This window comes from Sinocyclocheilus grahami, unplaced genomic scaffold (genome assembly GCF_001515645.1).
Source record: "Sinocyclocheilus grahami isolate Dianchi unplaced genomic scaffold, SAMN03320097.WGS_v1.1 scaffold153.1, whole genome shotgun sequence".
Lineage (NCBI taxonomy): Eukaryota > Metazoa > Chordata > Actinopteri > Cypriniformes > Cyprinidae > Sinocyclocheilus > Sinocyclocheilus grahami.
Window position 1 is genome coordinate 2129760 of NW_015505332.1, and position 22955 is coordinate 2152714.

The window sequence follows — 22955 nt, forward strand, 5'->3', positions numbered from 1 at the left end:
CTGTAGTAGCCTACTCTGGTAGTGCTAATAAAAAACCATCAGTGTTAATGTCTCTTCTCAAGAACTCGAGATTCTCGCTTGAGATTGTTAAACAATTCACATTAATTGTGCAAGAGCAGCGCCTTTGTCCAATTGGACAAAGACTTTTTATCTAGCACCTCCATTGACAAGTTGAGAAACTCAGCGTATCCAAGCCCCGCCCCTTGTGAAGGCGTCATATACAAATATGGTCACTATATCCTTATATGGAATGTGGTGGGTGGAGCTCCGGTAAGCACGGCTGTTTAGTGTCACTTTCACCGAATTCTTAACTACGGTACTCAGAGATGAAACAGACAGCTGCCGAGTGAAACACGCTGAATCTCCTCTTGTAAACAGAAACTACAAGTTTTGACGGATTATTTAGCAACTTTGGTGGTACAAAGAACTGTCATAGGGAAAGAATTAGTAGCGTTAAAAAATTCATTTTTATTTTATTTACATGTTTTTCCCCCCCGCAATAATATTTCGCATACGCTCTTGTTTGGACGAAGAATGCATGATTGGAAAGCGCTCTTTATTTTGTCTTTTCCTTTAAATACCTAATAATACCTACGATCGCGAGCCGTCTTACATAGGCTATAAAGCAAAGCTTCACAAGTGGGATTTCGAGAAGGTCGTGAAGTTTCAAACGGATGGTTCGCTCGGACATTATCGCGCAATATTGACAGTATTCGGAGCTCCTGAGACTCCGAGATGAACATGCATTTGGGATTTCTCTCACAATAATTATGCCACCTTCTTGTTTACTTGGTAAATATTCCAAGACCTCCTCTGAGTAGAGAAGTAAAGTTTCGCTACATCAGGTTTTTGTCATAGGAAGATCTCGGAGGTGATCGTTCAGGACCGTGTGAACTCTCCTCCCCGCTGGAAACGAGTCGCATTGTATCGGTCGTTACCACAGAAAGTGTTGCGGGATAGCATGGCAATGGTAGTAAATCAGTGGCAAGAGAACATTTCGGCTGATCCCGGCTCCCAGCTGCAAATGTGCAGTCAGGAGCCCGGCGGGACACCGGGAACTCCCTCAGGTTCAACCCCGGGCAACGACGCGCTCTCCGGGGACAAAATTCCCAATGTGGACTGCATGGTGTGCGGGGACAAGTCCAGCGGCAAACACTACGGCCAGTTTACCTGCGAGGGCTGCAAGAGCTTCTTCAAGCGCTCGGTCAGACGGAACCTGAGTTACACCTGCCGGGGGAACCGCGACTGTCCCATCGACCAGCACCATCGGAACCAGTGCCAGTACTGCCGGCTGAAGAAGTGCTTGAAGGTCGGAATGAGGAGAGAGGGTAAGACCTGACCAGAGGCGGACAAAGTACTCAACTCTATTACTTGCGTGAAAGTCCAGATACTGCTGGTCAAATATTACTCAATTACAAGTAAAAGTTGTAAAGACAGATTTTTACTGAAGTAAAAGTAGAGAAGTACTTGCTTTTAAAAGTACCAAAAGTACATTTCCTTTTTTTGTGTCAATGCACTGTTTTATTATTGTTGTATGTAATACACGCAATACCTTTGAAGCAACTTACAATACATTACACCTACTGAATACACTGACTAGCTTGTAGTATCTTTGGAATAAAGAGCTTTAATAATGTTAAAAACCTATGGGGAAAAAAACAAAAACAAAACTAAAAAAATTATTATTTAACACCCCTACCCACCCCCACAAAAGCAGTGGTAGTGATCTCACACAGCTCTGGACACATCTATGTGTAGCCATTCATCCACATTTGAAGGGAGCGGACAGTGATATTGCTGTAAATATAGACTGATAAGGAAGAAAATAAAAAAATCAAACCTACTTGCTTTTAAAAGTACCAAAAGTACATTTCCTTTTTTTGTGTCAATGCACTGTTTTATTATTGTTGTATGTAATACACGCAATACCTTTGAAGCAACTTACAATACATTACACCTATACACTGACTAGCTTGTAGTATCTTTGGAATAAAGAGCTTTAATAATGTTAAAAACCTATGGGGAAAAAAACAAAACAAAACAAATTATTATTTAACACCCCTACCCACCCCCACAAAAGCAGGATGGTAGTGATCTCACACAGCTCTGGACACATCTATGTGTAGCCATTCATCCACATTTGAAGGGAGCGGACAGTGATATTGCTGTAAATATAGACTGATAAGGAAGAAAATAAAAAAATCAAACCTGCTTTAAAACCCAGCAACACAACTGTAGCTGTATAACTTTACAACAGCAGCACTGCTTTAACAAAAAATCAAAACAAAATCAGACAATATTGTGTCTAATATATACCACAATATTAACTTCTTCTTATTGAATTGTTGTAAATAAATATCACATTTGGAACTGGTCAGTGTTCAGAAAATGCTGGGAAATCACTTCATGTAGCCCTACAAGAGTGATTACTGATAAACTGTCTGGAAAAAAAAGACAGTTTTTAGAGACGACAAAAATCACCCACTGACTTTCAAAGGTGCTACATAGTAACGACTTTCTACTTTGAGGATCTTGATAGAAATGTAGTGGAGTGAAAAGTACAATATTTGTCTTTCAAATGTAGTGAAGGTAAAGTCATAAGTTTCCAGAAAAAATAATACTCAAGTAAAGTACAGATACTCAAAAAGTGTACTTAAGTACAATACTCAAGTAAATGTACTTAGTTACTGTCCGCCTCTGGACCTGACAGTGTGTGAACTGCTGCATGCAATTGAAAAATACAGTTATGAAAAACCTGAATAGAAATGTGAAATGATTCAAATAATATAGTTGAAGCTAGGGAACACTTTAAAAAACGGACCAAAAATCAAACCATACACTCTAAAAAATGCTGGGTTAAATACAACAATAAAAGTTCCATTTAGAACCAAAATCCCATAGTGATGGTTCTTTTTGTTTTGTTTTTTGGAAACTCGTCTACTGGTAGGCTACTTTAGAGAACAAACTAATGATCCAAATGTCACAAGAACTTCAAAGATCCATATAGCCTATGAACCTCACACAACCAAAATGACCTTTATTAGAAGAAACTTAAGAGCCACTAATGAACCATTATTAAGTACACTCTAAAAAATGCTGGGTTAAATACAACCCAGTGCTGGGTAAAATTGGGACAAACCCAGCAATTGGGCTGTTTTGAATCAGCGGTTGGGTTAAATGTTTAACCCAACCTTCTGGCTAGTAACCCGACCACTGGGTCAAAACAACCCAATTGCTGGGTTTGTCCCAATTTTACCCAGCACTGGGTTGTATTTAACCCAGCATTTTTTAGAGTGTACTTAATAATGGTTCATTAGTGGCTCTTAAGTTTCTTCTAATAAAGGTCATTTTGGTTGTGTGAGGTTCATAGGCTATATGGATCTTTGAAGTTCTTGTGACATTTGGATCATTAGTTTGTTCTCTAAAGTAGCCTACCAGTAGACGAGTTTCCAAAAAACAAAACAAAAAGAACCATCACTATGGGATTTTGGTTCTAAATGGAACTTTTATTGTAACCATATTTTCCACAAAAAGTATAGTTGCTACAATTATTGCTACAAGTGTAAAATAATATAGACTATGGGATCTCTTTCAAACTGAATACTTGTGTAATTTTTCTCAAACATATGTTGATGTCTAAGGTGACAGAGCTAAAGTTTTCACCTAGAACCATAAAGGGGATTGAGAGCAAAGTTCCTCAAAGAACTGTTTATTCTTGTTCTGTGTAAACCATCTGTGTACCTTTAGGAGTGCTTTTGAGAACCCAGAACCATGTGCTAATGTGAAGAGCCTGCAATGTAACATCCACAACTTTTGCTCAAAGAACTCGCTTTATCGCTAAAGAACCAAATGTCAACAAAAAAAAACAAAAAGTTCTTCATAAGAATGATAAACATAACCATTAATGAATGTTTGTTTTATGAGAGTAGTGATGGAAAGATTCGTTTTTTTCATCAGCCTCTGTTTAAATGCTCATTGCAACAGCAATTTATTTTTATAATGTACCTATTTAATAATTATTTTGTTTAAAATATAATTTAGAATTTGACTAATTTCAGCTATTTGCTTTTTAATTGCCCAAATAACATTCAACAGCAACATGACAATTTTTTTTAACAAATTAAACAAGAAATTCCCTTCTTTGCAGATTAACATGAGACTTCTGGAGTTTAAATACTAATTTGTGGCATAAGCATTTTGCAAAGTCGTCCTCAAAAATGGTCCATTTCAAAAGAAGTTTCAATTATTAGGGTTCTTTTTTTTATTCTATGGTGGTGGTTAATAGTGAAAACTCTGCCAAGTTCCTCATTCATTTGGGTTATGAAAAGTACCGCAGGGAAAATTCATTTAGTCATGTTTTCAAACTGAAAGAACCCGAGAAAACCTCTTCATTCTCTAGTCTGTTGACCTTTGATGAGCTTCATGTTAGAAGATAGTTTCAATGACAAATATGGGTCCATAATATTCGGTAGCCTCTTTTATACTTTGACATTCCTTAGTGGCCTGTTGAATTAGAAAATATCAACATCTAGTTTTCCAATGCATAGTGGAGACCGGGGCTAGTTGTCACAAAGGAATTAAATTCCTAAGAATTAAAAGTCCAGTTATTCATAAAAACATTTTTATAGAATGTATTCATTATATTTTTTTATGACTTGTTTTGTCTCTCATAATTGATTTAGTGTTTACATTTTTAAAGAAAAGCCTATATGGCAGGCGGTTCCATTGTGGCACCCCATATAGTGTGCTAATTTTTTTTTTTTTTACTAAAATCTGAAATCATTTAGCATTTGTTTAGACAAAATAGATATAGACAGGGACACATGCAGCCTCGCTTCTTCTTTTCATTCATAAATGATGACTTCTCTGAATTATGCAATTCAGTCACTTGCAAAGAGAAGCACCGTGTACTGAGCTATTACAGATAATCTGCAGTCATAACACAGTTTGAACCAAACAAACAAAACACTTGGCTTATATACTGTGGACATTGTGGATGAGGTTTATGTTTAGTATTCACATATACATATGAACGATAGTGAACAGTGTCTTGTAGCACTTATAAAGATTCCTTCCAAGGTTCAATTTGAGGCGGTCACAGTCTTTGATAAGTACATAGATACATTAATAACCTACATCAATATTATGATATATTCATAGTATGTGATACAGTTTCTGCTTGAGTGTCGTGTCTGGGCTCCTCAACATTGAGGAGTGTATGTATTTTACATAAAATATCCAGAAGGTCTTCTTCATGGATTCACATGAGTGTAGTACGAGTGCAAAATAAATCAGATTATGTGCACCTATTACAGCTTGATTGTCAAGTTCTCTAGTTCATGTAGTCCTTGAGTGTTATACAGATAAATGGATTTGGCATGCTTTAAGATACTCTAAGAAATATCCCTGCACTACCTGATTAAAGGAAGATGGAAATATTAATGTATAGAGAATTGGTAGTTAACAGATATTAAGTATTAAGAATAAAGTTGTGTTTAAGAAGATGCAAGGATGAAGGAAGAATTGCAACAGGAGTGAGATGCTTATATACCCTTTGATTGACAGGATTAGATGAACAAGCTGATTTTGTTTAGAATTAGATATTTGATAGATCATTGGTAGCTTGAAACTCTTGCATGGCTTGCTTGTTACAGATGAGGTCAAACGCATTTCTCTCTAAGGTTCTTTGTTTTCTGCAGTGCTCAGAAATCCCACTCTCTCCTACGAGTTCATCACGTGCGTTTGGTAATGAACGGTGCAGAATCACGCTGCCGGTTACACAGATGCATGTATACGCATATGCTTTTTAGTGCAGATTTCAGACAGAGTAGATAATGTGACCTTCTCGATTAAAAATAGATGGTTTTACAGCCTGATTCCACATGCGAACCTTCTGGGGATGTTCTGTGGAAGCTTCAAAGAAGCCAGAAGTGCGTCAATTTTGATGTAACTCAACACAAAGTGAAATATCTGTCATTATTTACTTATCCTCAGGTTGTTCCAGAATTACTGTAGGTTTGGAATCTTCACATAAAGGTTCCAAAAGAGTGTTTTTGCAGCAATGCCATAGAAAAAACAGGTAACACCTTTATTTTAAGGTGTCCTTGTTATACGTTACATGTACTTACCATTATAATAACAATTAATTATGCATAATTACATACAGTCAAACCCAAATCCTAGCCCTAACCATATAGTAAGTACATGTAGTTAATTAATATGACTCAGTGACACCTTAAAATAAAGTGTAACCCAAAATCATTTTAGGTTCTCCAAAGAACCTTTCAGTGAACATTTATTTTGTTGTGAAGAACATTTTAATAATCTAAACTAAAGAATCTTTTGCCACTATAAAGTTTCCTATTAAAGCTTCTATGGATGTTAAAGATTCTTCATGGAACCATCAATGCCAATAAAGAACCTTTTTAAGAGTGTAAATGTAAGTAATAACAGAATGATCTGAAGGATTCAGCTAGTGCGTTCATGTCTTAGACTCACAGAGATGATCTTCCTCCCAGCGCCCCTCTTCTTCGATTGCTCTACCTGTTTTTACACCTTACGGCTGCTCTTGACATGACTGACATTCCAGCCTGACAAAGGGCGCCTCTGATTGAAAGAAAGCAGTGTGATTGCCTTGTCAGTTCCACAGGCTTCTGCAAGTATGTGCATCTGCTGGAATGTTCCAATGCGCAAGGTCGTGACCTTTGTCAGAACTAGAAAACGACCAGTGTGGACTGAATGAAGTCTGACACTCACATGCAGAAGTGCTGGCATACAAAATCTCATCGAATGAGGGACTTGAGCCATATATAGAGTCCAGAATAAATAGAGAGATTTGGGGGTGGAAACCTTTGACTTGGGCCAGTATGCAGCAGTAAATAAATTACTTGCAATAAAATAAATGTTAACTAAAATAAATTGCAGTATTATATAAATAAAGAAAGAAAAAACGGATTTTTGTATAAGATTTCATGCAGAATGGCCCAGGATGGATGCAGCATGCGTGCAGATGCAGTAAACAGCACATGTCCACCACGTACTGCTTCTGCCGAGTGTCTCTGAAACTGTGACTTCATCCCATGATCTATAAGTCAGTCACTTCCCATGTGCAGGGTGAAATATAGGTCAATGGAAAGTAAACATTAATAATAGACAGGATCATAGCAAAGTTCAAATGTGACGGCTCTCTGTGGGGTTTGGGTAAATATCAGTCTGCCACCTGGTCGATTGGCTAATCCTGCTGTTCCAACACATTTAAACAGGTGACCTCCGACAGAGGTGACTCTTCCTTCTGATTTGCTGTGTAATGTAAAGCCTTATGATCCTTCAAACACAGTTGTGTTCAAAAGTCTGAGACCCCTAGATATTTTATTCTTTGATTGTCTGCCACCTGGTCGATTGGCTAATCCTGCTGTTCAACACATTTAAACAGGTGACCTCCGACAGAGGTGACTCTTCCTTCTGATTTGCTGTGTAATGTAAAGCCTTATGATCCTTCAAACACAGTTGTGTTCAAAAGTCTGAGACCCCTAGATATTTTATTCTTTGATTATTTGAATATTTTAAGATATGTCAGAGCAAGATATTTTCAGTTGAGACAGCTCAAACATGCATTTTAGTCTGGGACTAGCCTTAAGACTTGTCTGTGAAACCGGAGGTAAAAAAAAAAAACATTTCATTGATTTAAGTAAATTCTGAAATAAATATAAGATGAAAAACTTGAAATGTTTCCATGGCAAGTTGAAGTACTAAAATTACTAAAACTAAAAATGAAATAAATTGAAGCCAAATATAACTATTAAAAAATACAAAAAAGCACATACCAAAAAACTAAAATTAAAACTGAAAAAAAGGCTATTTCAAAACATCAGTCAATTCCATAATACTATATAAATAATACTAAAATAACACTGCTGGTGGTAAAAGAAAAATGATCAACCAAAAAATGGTACAAGAATGCATTTTGACAATTGGTTTCACTTTTCATGTCTTTAGTAACATATTCTGTGAAAGCATGCACTTCTATTTTACTTGTTCAAGTGTGAATTGCTCCTAATTCAAAATAATTCAGTCAGTAAGGTTTAATAAATTTGTGCACCTGAGTGATTAAATATTTGTGCAGAAATGTGGTTGAACACTCAATGTAACCTGTCCCCACCCTTTGTCTTATGGTATGCCAAAGCTCCATCACAACCAGTTTCAGGAGAGAACGACTAACAGTGAAAACAAACGAGAAACAGGAAAGTCCAGCTACCGTAACTTTTGACCTCTGAGTGTGAGTCAAGTGTAAATCCTCTGACACACGTGAAGCACATTCACTTATTGATTTATCAGAGCCTCATAAGAATGCAGTTCAACTTCGGCTCTGAAGAAATGTATGCTGTTAAGAGTGCTTGAGTTTTTTGCAGTTTTCCATCCTGATTTTTTTGTTCTGCTTTATGCAGAGAGAGAGAAATAATGTGAGGTCCAGAAAAAAAACAGCAAAGACTTTACATTACATTATCACAAAAAATTTTGTTTCAAACAAATGCTGTTCTAATGAAATGTTCACCTTTTCCACAAAAACAAATAAGCATCACAACTGTTTTCAATTAATAATAACAAGAAATGTTTCTTGAGCAGCAAATCAGCATATTAGAATGATTTCTGAAGGATCGTGTGACAATGAAGACTGGAGTAATGAATGCAAAGCTGAAAATTCAATGAAAAAAAATACATTTTAAAATATATTAATATAGAAAACAGTTATTTTAAATCATAATAACATTTCACAATATTCCTGTTTTTTATGTATTTTTGATCAAATAAATGCAGCCTTTGTGAGCAAAAGAGACTCCTTTCAAAAAATTGTACTGACTCCAAACTTCTGACTGGTAGTGTATTTATTTAAAATAATGGTACTATTGTTTGTTCACAAATGACATTTATAAAAAATTATTTTTACTCGGTAACTGTATAAAACAAGGAAAAGCTTCAGTTGTAAATTATACACATTGCTGAAGCATTCAGTATGTAGCTGCAGTTTCCAAAACAAACGTTTCTCCCTTCCTTTAAAGGAAACTATATCATAATGAGAGGCTTGTGGACATGTTCCTTCCTTTTAATCTTCATTGTGAGTCCTGATCATGTGTGATTTCCTAGCTAGAGGTTACTGAGTGGCTGTGTTGTTGGTCATAGTGGGCGCTTCTACCACTGGATGCCCTAATCTGATTGGTGGGCTGATGCTGACAATCTCAAATATCGGTCAATTAATCGGCCTGGATCTGCCTACATCTGTAGTTTCTGAGCACCTTGTTCATCATTTAGTCATTCTTTCAACCTTAATTCCCGCTTACTATTCATCTGATTCAGGGTTTGCATGTGCCGTTGGCTAAATTTTTTAAAATTCAAATTATTAAAATAAAACGATAATGATACTTTCAGGTCTTGGTCTGTCATTTATGAGGAACAACTGAGATTGACACTTCCACGAAACTCTATTATGTCTGTGAAACCTCTGAGCAATAACATTTTCCTCTGGGTTTTTATCACCCTCTCTTACATACACACACAGTCTCTTTTTCATTCTGTGCTCATTTCATGCTCCCTCTGGTTTATAGTAAATGGAGTTATTGGCCAGACAGCAAGATAGTTAAACAGGTGTTTCCCAAATGGGCACTGAGCTGCATCGTTACAGGAATGGCCTCTGTTTTGCCCTTCGCCTCGGGCTGAACCATTTGTTTGAAAAAGTGTGAAAAACACCATTTCACCCATAGTGTTCACTCACTCATTACTCATTGATGGATAGCAGAGGGGTCGGCATCTCTCTGATGGGTTTCACAGATGCTATGACTGCAGTTGCTTAGACATTAGAAAGCAGAAGGGCACTTGATCTATTGTGGCGGATGGATTTGGTTGTTTTTGCAAGTAAACACATCACATCAATTTCAACCATCCTCTTTTAATGGTTCTTTGCTTTTTATTTTCTCCTCCTCAGCTGTGCAAAGGGGTCGTATGTCCAACTCGCAGTCCAGTCCAGGACAGTACCTGAGCAACGGGAGTGACCCATACAACGGGCAGCCGTATCTCTCAGGCTTCATCTCTCTGCTCCTACGTGCCGAGCCGTACCCCACGTCCCGCTATGGAGCCCAGTGCATGCAGTCCAACAACCTAATGGGCATCGAGAATATCTGTGAATTGGCCGCCCGTTTGCTCTTCAGCGCCGTGGAGTGGGCAAAGAATATCCCTTTCTTTCCTGACCTACAGCTCATGGACCAGGTAAATCAAGTTAATTTTTACTTAATACATTCTTTAGATTTTTCCATTTTTATTTTCATATTCTTAAAAAAAATTTGTATTTTGTACATTTTTATAAATAAATAACTACATTTTATTTTAGAAACTGATAAATCAAGTTCATTTTTACTTATAGTTTTATCTAATATTTTTAAATATTTTTTATTTTATTTTATTTGTTGAATCAATAACAAAAAGTTGTAAGAGGGCCTGGTAACATCAGTCGAAAGAAAAGTTATTAAAACCTCTGAATTTTTCTTCAGAGTAACATGCACTGTCTATTTGAACATATATTAAGAAACTTAAAGCAATAAATCATAATTGTGATTTTACAATGGATGAGGGATAATTTTCCGGAAACCCACTTGACCTAGATCAAATGACTGTAATGCACAGCCTTGAGTGGTATATTGCTAACAGTGACAGCAATATAATAGAAGACATCAATGTTTTTTTTTCATTAATTTATAATTGAATTAAATGTATGTAATTTTATGCTAAGTAATATCTTTTTTTACTTCTTTATGACTTTGAACAAGAAACGCACACATTTCTATTAATGTATTTTATATCTTAAGGTTTAATTTTTTTAGTATTTTTTTATATTATATTTTATATCTGTTGCAATGTCTTACACGTGTGGGCCTTTTTTGTGTAGGTGGCACTCTTGCGTATGTCGTGGAGTGAGCTGTTCGTGCTAAATGCTGCTCAGTGCTCTATGCCACTACATGTAGCACCCCTGCTGGCCGCTGCCGGTCTACACGCTTCCCCCATGTCAGCTGAAAGAGTGGTGGCCTTCATGGACCACATACGTGTCTTCCAAGAGCAGGTGGAGAAACTGAAAGCCCTTCAGGTAGACACAGCCGAATACTCCTGTCTGAAGTCCATCGTACTCTTCACCTCTGGTAAGAACAACTAACCTTAAGGCTACTTGGTTTGATTAGTATTTACTCTATGAGTCCATTTTAGAAACACCTGGACCTGTTTTGCTGATCTGTTTAGGTCTAGTTGTCAGTAGTCCTGGCTATTTTTTGAGGTTTCCAATCGTGTTTGTTACTAACTATGCAAAATAAATAGAAAGGGTACCAGATTACATAACGTACGTTACCGTACAAACTACATGTTACACCCAAAACATTCATGATGGGCAGGGTTTTCCGTGCTGCTGCCAAGCTTTGGTATAGAGCTGCAGACTGAGAGATGTCTTGCCCACTGGTTTATATTATTTCTGATTCCCTGCTCTACCTGTCAGAAACCCTTTTCCAGCCCAGACCTGCACTTTTCCTAATGGATGACTGAACCCACCACTCGCGATTCGTTTTTTTATCACTCAATCCTTCACGCTTCCATCTATTATTGAAACCAGCCAAGCAGCCCCCCGCCCCACCTCAACTTCCACCAACATGACTGAATTATGCATGCTGAGTTGCAGCAAGAGGGATTCACTTCAGTCTGGCCGTGACCTACATAACCTCTGTAGCCTTGGGCATCAATGTGATCCATCCTGCAATTCCAGCAATAGCCCCCCTCCACCCCCTGCTGGGATCCGCCGGCATGAGCTAACAGGGACAGACAAACTCTTGTGGCCCGTAACCTCAGCCCAAACCTCCTATCACCTCACATCACCCGACAGGCCTCTAATGTCAGCCAGTCGCCCCGATTTCCCGACGCGGTGCGGTGGCAGCTCCCAGCGTGTGTTCACACTGTGAAACACAAAGAGAGAGGGGGACGCCTTTGCCGTGCAACGCCAGCGTGAGGGGGACTGGCGCAGAAGCACGCAAGGCTTGTCACCGCTGACATTACGCCAGGGACTGACGCATCAGTGCCCCCCTTACAAAATGCTGCCTACCGTAACTATACATGTCTTTATCTGGACTCATGGGACAGAAGTGGCGGTTGTGTCCCGCTCAGCGGGTATCCTCGCCCTCATAGAAATATGAAGCAATTAATCTTTTGTTATCAGAACTGAAGCTCAGCAGGATTAAGTGTATGTAGTTTGTAGATAGACAGACAGACAGATAGATAGACGTGTTGAATTTCTTTCAGTTGTGATAGACAGACAGACAGACAGACAGACAGATAGATAGATAGACGTGTTGAATTTCTTTCAGTTGTAATAGATAGATGGACGGATAGATAGATAGATTTATTGATTTGTAGACAGATGGATAGATGGGTTGATAGTAGTACAGTATTTCTTAATTTTCCCATCTGTTTTTACTTTCTTCTTCAGATGCCATGGGTCTGTCTGATGTGGCCCATGTGGAGAGTATCCAGGAAAAGTCCCAGTGCGCTCTCGAGGAGTATGTGCGGAACCAATACCCCAATCAACCCAACCGATTCGGCCGCCTGTTGTTACGGCTGCCTTCCCTGCGCATCGTGTCTTCTCCTGTTATCGAACAGCTGTTCTTCGTGCGACTGGTAGGCAAAACGCCCATCGAGACCCTGCTGCGGGACATGCTGCTTTCCGGCTCCAGCTACAACTGGCCTTACATGCCCGTCCAGAGAGACCGGCCCATTTCACTCCATTACAATGAGAACGGGCCCTGATCCTGCCCCCATAATCCATATCACACCCCCGCCGCCATGGGGTCATGGCCGATACAGAGAATCTGTCAGCAAGCCACGCCCCTTTCTGCCACATCATCACCTGCTCACTTTCCTGAAGCACCAGCCGTTTGTTCCATCAAGGGGAATGGACCACAGCGCTCATATAGACACCGAACTGTTTCCTACAGAGGTTTTCTATGAATGAGGACTGAACGAGAACGTCCATTCCTGATTTTGACTCAACCAGAAGCCATTAAAGCTGATGCCAAAACTTTACTAGAACAGCTATTAGATGGACCTCGAAAACTACTTGTATTAACGGGAGAGTCAAGATACTGTCTGTTTAGTTGGGGGTTTGTATTTCGCCCCAAACACAACCGAGAGAAAGGCATGACTCTTGCAGGACTCATTGGAGAGAAAGCCAATGCCAAAGTAGGACAGGCAACTGAACTCTCGGGAGCATTTTGTAGAATTGATGACTGAGGTGAAATTTCGTTTGTCTTGTTGATTTTTGCGTTTAGGTCTCTGATGAAGTGGGAAGACTTGAAAGAGGCACTTGAAACCAGCCAGATAACCCTCACTTTCCGTGCTTTTCTCAGCTGCATCCAAATAATCAGCACATCTAGACAGAATGTTGGCGTGTCAAGCACAACATGCATCTTGTTAAATACAGGTGTTTATCTCCTGTAGCTTCAAGAAAAACACTAGGGTAAAATAGGGTATTCTGGGACATTTGGGAACGTCGGGAAAGTTCCGATGTGTCCAAGCCAACAAAGTCTATGCTAACTGTACCATATTCTAACTGGGCTGTCATAGGATGAAGTCTTGTTTGATTGTGTAAAGTGTTGAGGTGGCAGTCAAACATGCAAAAATGATCCAGATTACCCTAATTCACCCGACAAACTCAAGACCTCAATTATGCCAATAGTCTGCCTTTGATGACCAGGTATATTGTGTAGCATACTGTAGATTTCATCAAGTATTTTTGTTACTTTCTTGCTCGTTTGAATATGTTTAAACCCCATTGTCACATTTTTTAACATGGCACTACAGCTTTTAAGGCAGCATTTGGATATAAAAGCCATTGGACCTTTGAAAGCAGGACCTGTTGTATTAGTTCACAGAATATTTCTATCAAAATATGTTTTTCTGTATTTTAGGTTTGGAGAAATGAATTAATGAAATAAAAGTCTGTCATTCACAGAATTGCTGCTTTTTTTGTGACATTTTGTTCCTGTTTCTCATTTCATTCTTGTATTATTCTGGTTTGGGCCAATAGTTTTTAAGCCTGTTGTGCATAAAAAAATGGATCTGAACCCAAAATACTGATGTGTCTGACTGACTGAAACTGACTACTTTCCTCAGGTATTTATCTCCATGGCAAAAAGCGTTCCAGGTCAGTGTTCCCAATACCATGATTAATGCTTAAGGACCATTGTACAAGGATATTTGGTTGCATTTGGATTGGATTTGCACTAAACATGTCAATTTAAATCATTTGACTTTATCACATGACTTAGTCACCTTAAAACATTACTTCATGTTTGTCATTCTTATGAGTGGATTTTTCCAAAATGCAAAAATATTTCCTTAATTTACTTAGTTTTTTACTTAATGGCAGTTTCCTCCATATTAGTCAGTAAAGGGATAGTTTACCCAAAAATTTAAATTCTGTCATTAATTACTCACCCTCATGTCTTTCCAAACCCGTAAGACCATTGTCATCGTGCTTGCAAAATCTAAAATGCTTCCATACCTCTGACTTTTTATGTGAAGATGGTGTTGACGTCGGGAATGCACCTGAATCCACCATTTTAAAAAATTGTCCAAAAAATACTCTATTGTGTGGTGTCATTACAATCTAATTGTAGAGAGATTATTTATCTGCTCCTGATTGAGACGGAGCGTCCCCGAACTCAAATCGTAAAAATCAAACAGGTTTGATATTTACGACTCTTGATCGGGCTGCCTCTGACCTGATACCCGTGATAGCCAATGAGAGCAAGCATGCGTCACCTACCGGATGTTGTGTGCTTCAATAGCTGAAACTTGGAAGCCACAAACATGCCGTGAAAGCAGAGAACATCACCCATATTCTTTGTTATACTTTGTTTTTCACAGGAGAGCCAGCTGACAACTTTGATTGTCCTCTATTTGTTTTTCTTCTCTAGTCACTTTTGATCTCGCGAGTGTCCGTGAGATCATGTGTCACTGTGAAATTGTTCCTACAATCAACAAGTGTGTGGTCTCGCGATCTACTCAAATCGTCTAGTTTGTGCGTTCAGAGGATTACAAGGCTAAAAATCAGTTGAACTGTCTTCATGTATGTGGCCTCCCATTGTTTTAAAATCGTTTAAGATTTGAAAATCGTCTAGTGTGTCCCAGGCCTAAAGCTACAGTCTGTAAGTTTTGCCTCTTTGTCGCCATCTTTGTTTGAAAACCTGCAATTGCAGCTATTTGTGAAATTATCTTCTTTGCGTGGGTTGTGCACCGGCATTGCTCCAACGCAGATGAATCTAATGTTTTGAGGTGTATGTGTATGTGTATGTGTGGCTGTCTGTCACCGCACCGGTGTGGGTGTACTGTACTTAGGAATCACAGATTCTAACCTACGTTTGGAATATATGACCAAAATTAGAATATTGTCATCTGAACAAGTAACAAGTCAGCCAAATTTTTCTCAAATTGTTCATGTTAACAACATGAGCATTGTGTGTATTAGCGTTACATGACGATTTCAATTTCTGTACAGTCTAATTTCTAATTTTCATACCATTCAAATTTCATAATAAGAAATTATTTGAATCCAAAAAGCAAATGATTCTTTCTTCGAACTGTTTCTTTTTAAAATACAAAAACGTGTGTAATCCTATGTAGGCTATCTGTAATCAGCTAGATGTGCTCCAGCTGCTGTGAGAAAAGGCTATAAACGATCCTCCACCTGCAGGATCCTCACATGCCATAGCCTATTAGCCGGGACGCCTTCTTTATGTTTACAGATGTGACGTAATGACGCAGTGGCATGCTTGAATTTCCCATGAAATTCCTACCAGTATCACTCAAATTAGGAAACATTATTATAAGCTAACCGTTGTGAATCGGGCTAAAGTAAGGCGATAGTTTTGAACACTGGCTGATTATGTACTTCCTCAATTATTGATATCAGATCATTTTTAACCAAAAAAGTTATGGACTGCAGCTTTAATTTGTGTTCTGTAGATGAACAAAGGTCTTACGGGTTTGGAACGACATGACGGTGAGCAATTAATGACATAATTTAAATTTTGGGGTGAACTATCCCTTTAACGTATTGATTGTCTCATTCCACTCCCTAGTTCCCAATGATGTGAAATCAGTGTATCAATACAATGAATTCAGGTACTATCAAGAGCCTTCATTTCAGACTTGTCACTCCAGTTCAACAGTGACCTCTTCACCTCAACAGCATGCAATATTACCTAACTGTGAATATTAAATGTATTTGCAGAAGCATGTGCCCTGTGGGTAAGTTAAATGTCCGTTTGAATGTAGATGCATATTGGTTTTTATCATCTCATACATATTTTAAGCATCTATAAGGATGCTTGTATTTTACATCTTAAGTTCGATAAAAATCCAGCTTCAGTTTTACCATTGTTTAGACTCTGACGTGTTTTAATAGTCATTGTGGCTTGCGGTTAAAATGACAAATCTGGTGTCAGGCCCCATAAATCATTCAGACGCGACAGTGATTGTTCCAAACTATAGCAAACAAATGGGGTGTTGTTGAGCAGTGTTTGAGTCACACACACACGTTTAACCTCTAACTGATGTGACAATCTCAATTTAACAACAGGCCTGGATGAACTATAGCAATGCACGTTTCAGATGTTAAGAATGAAGTCGCCCGCAGCTATAGCGCTTAAACTTGAACACTGGCCACAAGGGCAAGCGGTCTGTCTCTGGGAGGGTCGGCCAGTCAGATCAATAGTTGAGACGTCAAACTGAATTGAGGTCAGTCTTTGTGCATACGAGGTCTCTCATTTTTGGCTCTCTGTCAGGAAGCCAGCTGCTGAAGCGGAGCTCCTGCCCTGCGGCGGGTTGAGGGAACGCACAAAACCGTACTGGAGAAGTTTGGGATGATTGCTTTTTGGGGGTGCTGAAATCAAAAGCCCATTTATTTAGGTGTTTTTCATTTGAAAATGAAATCCATTTCGTTTTCCAAACCGAAAATCCAGAGCAATCACAATCTCATAAAACTAATGACTGTGACTAAAAGAAATTCCTCCAGCACAGTCACTGGGACCGAAACATCCGCAGCATTTTAACAAAGTCGTCCACCCTTCCCTGTAGCTGTTATAAATCCTTAAAGAGGGCCTGACGAGGATATGTGGCAATGGCATCAATATTGATGTGGGAGAAAGTCCCTCCAAAACCCAGTTAAGCTGCAGGGCATCAATATTGATGGGGTTGCGTTGCCAACTGCCCCAGGGCAACTCTCAAATAGTGATTACCAAAACGCAAGAGTTTGATTATAACGCTCCCAGAATAGAGATCTTCAGTTTAATGATTTTTAAATCTCCCTCCAAATTGTACTCTTTAGATTCTCAAATGGTCTGTATGTTTCTCATTCTCCTATTTGTGTAATCTGTGAATGATTCGAAACCATAATCGCCTGTATTCTAATAGGGTTGGGCCGATAAGTCGATGCCATCGTCCATCTCCGATGGCTGACAGACATCACGATGTTAAGCTGACATCGGGATTCCTAATGATCATCGTGATCATTCGCCATCGTCCTATCAGACATTTCTCCTTACTCTGTGTATGTGGTAAGTGAACTTTCATGTACTGAAATGCAACAGGCTACCACTAGAAAGCGGCTAACGTTTTAGTGGCTACGTATAACACGTTATTTGTTTCACGCTTTGGGCACACCCCTAACCCCGCCCCCCGATATCATCGTCCATCACGACGTTTCACTGTAGACATCGCCCAACCCTATATTCTAATTTTAGTCTCTGAGAACTAGACATCTCTTAAAGGAATCATTCACGCAAAATTGCACATTAGCATTTAGAATCAAGACACATAGCTGTGGCTTGACATCATGTTTCTCACAAATGCTTGTGTATGGATCCAAATGACTAAATGTACAGTGCTTTTATGTTAATTTTATGCTTTAACTTTTTTTGCTTTCATTGTATAGGACAGAGCATGCCAGACAATCTGCTAAATTTTGTGTTCCACCAAAGAAAGGTTATACAGGCTTGGAACAACATGAGAGTGAGTAAATGTCTTTTCATTTTGGAGTAAAATAGATTTTTTTGAGCCCTCTAAAATAGATTCTACAGAAATATTCTGCAGATTGGAGTCAGCCATTTATTTATTTTTAATTTTATGTATGTATGTATTTATTTATTTTAAAGAAATTACTACTTTACATTAAATTAATCAATAGTGACACTAAAGTGTCTACATTTATAATGTTCTAATATAGAACATGTTCAGATATGCTGTTCTTTTGAACCTTTTTTAATCAAAGAATCCTAAAAAAATGTATTAAGCAACACATTGTTTCCAACACTGATGATAATAATAATGACACTGAAGACTGGAATAATGATGTTGAAAATTCAGCTTTGCATTGCAGGAATAAATTACATTTTAAAATATATTCAAATAGAATACAGAGTTTTAAAATGATAATAAAATGTCACAATATTTAGTATTTTTAATGTGTTTTTAGTCTTATGTATAACCGAGTTCCAAAGGTTTCTCGAAAGGCACAGTTCCTGCTCGCCATTAGCTCAGTTGTTTTGAAATATTCTGCAGATTGGAGTCAGCCATTTATTTATTTTTAATTTTATGTATGTATTTATTTATTTTAAAGAAATTACTACTTTTATTCAGCAAGGATGCATTAAATTAATCAATAGTGACACTAAAGTGTCTACATTTATAATGTTCTAATATAGAACATGTTCAGATATGCTGTTCTTTTGAACCTTTTTTAATCAAAGAATCCTAAAAAAATTTATTAAGCAACACATTGTTTCCAACACTGATGATAATAATAATGACACTGAAGACTGGAATAATGATGTTGAAAATTCAGCTTTGCATTGCAGGAATAAATTACATTTTAAAATATATTCAAATAGAATACAGAGTTTTAAAATGATAATAAAATGTCACAATATTTAGTATTTTTAATGTGTTTTTAGTCTTATGTATAACCGAGTTCCAAAGGTTTCTCGAAATATTACTATTAGTAATACTTCAATTTATTAAAATAAATACTAATACTAGTTTCTTTGCTTTAAATTTATATTAAATTATTATTCAATTTTATTTGAAATAGATTATTATTGAATAAATATTAAATGATCTAAAAGGTTATTAAATAAATATTCATTTTGTTATTTATTTTAATATTCTTACAACTTTTTATTTCAAGGTTTAAATCAGGTTTTAAATCCCAGATTTTAAGTTCGGTTAGGTCTAAGACTTTTGGACTCAGAGAATGTTTTTTGGCAGATAACGTTTATATCTTCATAAATGACAGTCATTTGAGTTTTGCATGCACAGATTGTGTACACGCCTGTACATCACTAACAAACTCTATATGCCCTTTGCAGAGCCGCACATTGATTCCTGATCTCTGTGTGAACTCCACTGTCATTACACCAGCACTGATGGATCTACTACATTAGATCACAGTCATATTCTATCGAGTTGTTCGGTACAGTAAGGACAGGGTAATTGTTGCAGATGACATGCCATTGAACTGTTAACAGAAAGGGAACGAGTTGAGATGAGATACAGCACTCAGTCCCCGTGGCCTTTAGGCAAATTTCCTATCGTGTTGACAACATCTGCCACTATATGCTGTGTTTGTCTGAGCAGTTAGTAGCTGCATGTTTTGATCAATTAATATGTTTACTTAACTGATTTTTAAAGCATTAGTTCACCCCAAACTGGGGGATATCATGCCTGAAAAAGGACAAAAATAATAACACAAAACAGTCCATATGACTATTTTCAGTCAGCTACAACACAGAGAAACCCATGCCGTTAGGTATTGATGACTATTTTGATACCAACGCACCTTTTCTGAATCTGACATAAACACAAATAAGATCTGAGATGCTTGCTTGTATAACAACTTCTCTGCTCCTCAGTTAGGACTCTTGAAAATCCTTTACCTAATTTGGTGTTCCTGTTTTTTTTTTAATTGCTTGTATCTTTTTGTCAACTTGTTTTCTTTCAGTTAACACAAGTTTTGTATTTCTGTATTTTTGGAAGTGATTGACTGTAGGCCTCACTGGTCTGAGCTTAAGCACTTCAGGTTTTAAGAGAAAAACAAACCAAAAAAAAAACATTTGAGCATACTTTTGGCAATGTTTACACAAAAACTGAGGTGCATAAACTCAGATTAATGAGGACTGATGATCAATCAAAGAAATACAAAACATGTGCTAACTGAAAGAAAACAAGTTAATAAAAAGATTGAATCCAAAATTTGGTAAAATAGCATCATTTTATTTATACAAATTTATAAGCAATTTTTGTAGGCCAGACATTTTTGACTTAGAAGAACAACACATATGTAAGGCGTTGGGGAATAAATCCATAAAAAATTGATTATTTTTTTTTCTTTAGAAAGTTTTAGTCTAGTGCTGATAACATTAACTAGCATTTCTGGCAAAAAGAAAATCCTCCCCGGGTCAAAATGACCCAAACACAAATTATTTTTCAGTCTTTCTACTTCAAAAAACTCATATTTAATTGAATGTGTAACATGCCATAAATTTAATATCAAATTTGAAATTGTTTAGCCATTTTTTTTAACGATCTTTTTGGAGGTTGATGATAATAGTCACTATGAACTCTCATAAATATTCTTTAAAATGTCTCCTTTCATCTTCCATGTGAAAAAAAAAATGAAAAGACATGAATGACATCAAATAAATAAAGTAAATTCTAAATACTGCTATGTATATATATTAGTATCTTTTGAGCTTTTTGTGGGTCACAGTATAATGACCTCACATGACACTGCCTCTTGATAACCGGCTCTTAAATATGTATTTAATATTGTAGCATGCAGTTCCACACCGGAAAGAATCGAGGGACCCGTCTGCTCGTCATAAATTACACATGCACTGAATTCATTAGTCTGTGTACTGTTTTGGCTTGTGCCCTCAGCATTTTTCATCACAGACACGCAGCGATTCCAAGCCGGTGCCACAGAGGTTGATTGAAGCCCCATCCAACTTCTCACCTGCAGCATTCTGCTCTGTGGATCTCACTCAAGGGTAATTGGGAACTCACATTCTGGGACCAGCTCTGCCTTTGTTCCCCTGCTCGGATGCACTGACCCGGATGTGTGAGGTCGCAGTCATGTTAATTGGCGCGGGGTGTTGCAGCTGCATGATTTTCCACGAGTCTGTGTGTGTGGAAATTGCTCATCGGAGTGAATAAATCTGTTTCCAGAGGACAGAGGAACACTATTAGAAATAAGCACATGCTGATTTAACACATTTAGCAGTATTTATGAGCAATTAGACGCCATCAATTCTATGTATGTTGTGTAAAAGCTTTCTCCGTCATCATCTCGGAGTGTAAAGCACAAACATCCGGGCCGTTCGAGGGCTCCCTCACCTGTCCATCTGTCATTAGTCTCTGTGGATCCGCAGTCAGCCGGCTCTGTTCTGGACAGGAATAGTACAGCTGTCCCGGCGGACTCTGGCCTCTCCCGCAGCACCTGTTCTGACCTCAGGGACAGTTGTCTCTCCATTAGTTTTTTTTTGCCATGGCAAGGTGTCCTTGGCTCTGGGCTGCCCTGCTATGCAGTAAAAACAATGATTTATTAGTTATCAAAGCTTTCAAAAAAACATTTAAATATTTACTTTCATCAACACAAAATTGCATTCTAACCCATTATTTCCATAATGTTATGCATTTCTCTTTTACAGGAAATTCTACATCTACATCTGCAATTCTACAGAAACTGCATATCAGCGCCGCGGCAACCAGTATACTGCATAGCAACACCCTAGTGGTGAGTTTTGCACAGACAATCACCACTTGTTTTTATTTAGTATGTCTTGTTGTAGTGCAGGTGATTTTTGCTATATAGCACATTATTTATGTGCCACTACTGTAATCACAAGCTATTTTAGTTTCATATTTTTAACTGTGCAGTTATGCACTATATCCATATCCAACTAAATTAATAAAATCTTAAAAGCTCATGCGCATGGCTTTAATAATCTTTAAAAAAGGAAGAAAAGAAAAAAAGAAGAAAAAAAATCGACAGTAGTTATTTTTCACATTTTTTTAAATATAATTTTCCTAGTACAAATTACTTTCTATAAAATGGTTTTAAAATCCTTTATCCAGTTATCACAAATGACTACAAAATGTATTATGACCCCAAAAGTCTGAAATCCTGGCATGGACTTGTCCAAGGAAGCCACCCAAAAAAAGAAAAATAAATAATAATAATAATTTCAGTTGAATTTTAATGATTCTGTTTATTTATTAAATAAAAATACACTACTATTCAAAAGTATAGGGTCAGAAAGATTTCTTTTTTTTAAATAAATGAACACTTTTATTTTTTATTTGATCAAAAGTGACAATAAAGACTTTAATTGTTTTATATAAAATTATATTTCAAATAAATGTTGTTCTTTTGAACTTTCTATTCATCAAAGAATCCTGAAAAATGTATAACTGCTTCCATAAAAATATTAATCAGCACAGTTGTTTTCATCACTGATAATAATAAGAAATGATATGAGTAATGATATTGACTAGCTGCATCTCGGTCTGGTCTGGGGACTGTAAAGCCTCAGACTGGAGGTCTGTGCGGAGAGTGGTGAGGACAGCGGAAAAGATCATGGGCTCTTCACTGCCTTCCATCCAGGACCTTGCACACAAATGCTGTCTGGCCCGTGCCCAAAATATTTTAAAGGACCCCACCCATCCTCATTATGGACTGCTTATGCTGCTGCCCTCTGGAAAAAGGTTTCACAGCATTCGGGGCAGAACAGTAAGGTCCTGCAATAGCTTTTATCCACAAGCTATTAGACTTTTGAACTCAAAGTAACTTTTCTAAAAACTTTTCCTCATGCGCGGGG

At 37.6% G+C, this 22955-nt stretch overlaps 1 protein-coding gene across 2 annotated transcripts; it reads left to right on the forward strand.

Annotated features, from left to right (window-relative positions):
* The first annotated feature begins 327 nt into the window (after positions 1-327).
* Positions 328-22852, forward strand: nr2f5 (nuclear receptor subfamily 2, group F, member 5). 2 transcript variants are annotated; one of them, XM_016281978.1, is made up of 5 exons: positions 328-1328; positions 9977-10257; positions 10934-11180; positions 21786-21871; positions 22665-22852. In XM_016281978.1, the coding sequence occupies exons 1-5, from the start codon at positions 962-964 to the stop codon at positions 22695-22697; spliced, it is 1014 nt and encodes a 337-aa protein (XP_016137464.1). In that variant the 5' UTR covers positions 328-961; the 3' UTR covers positions 22698-22852. The 2 variants fall into 2 exon arrangements, with proteins under 2 accessions (XP_016137464.1, XP_016137463.1); XM_016281977.1 differs by lacking the exons at positions 21786-21871; positions 22665-22852 and adding an exon at positions 12509-14025.
* Positions 22853-22955: the final 103 nt, after the last annotated feature.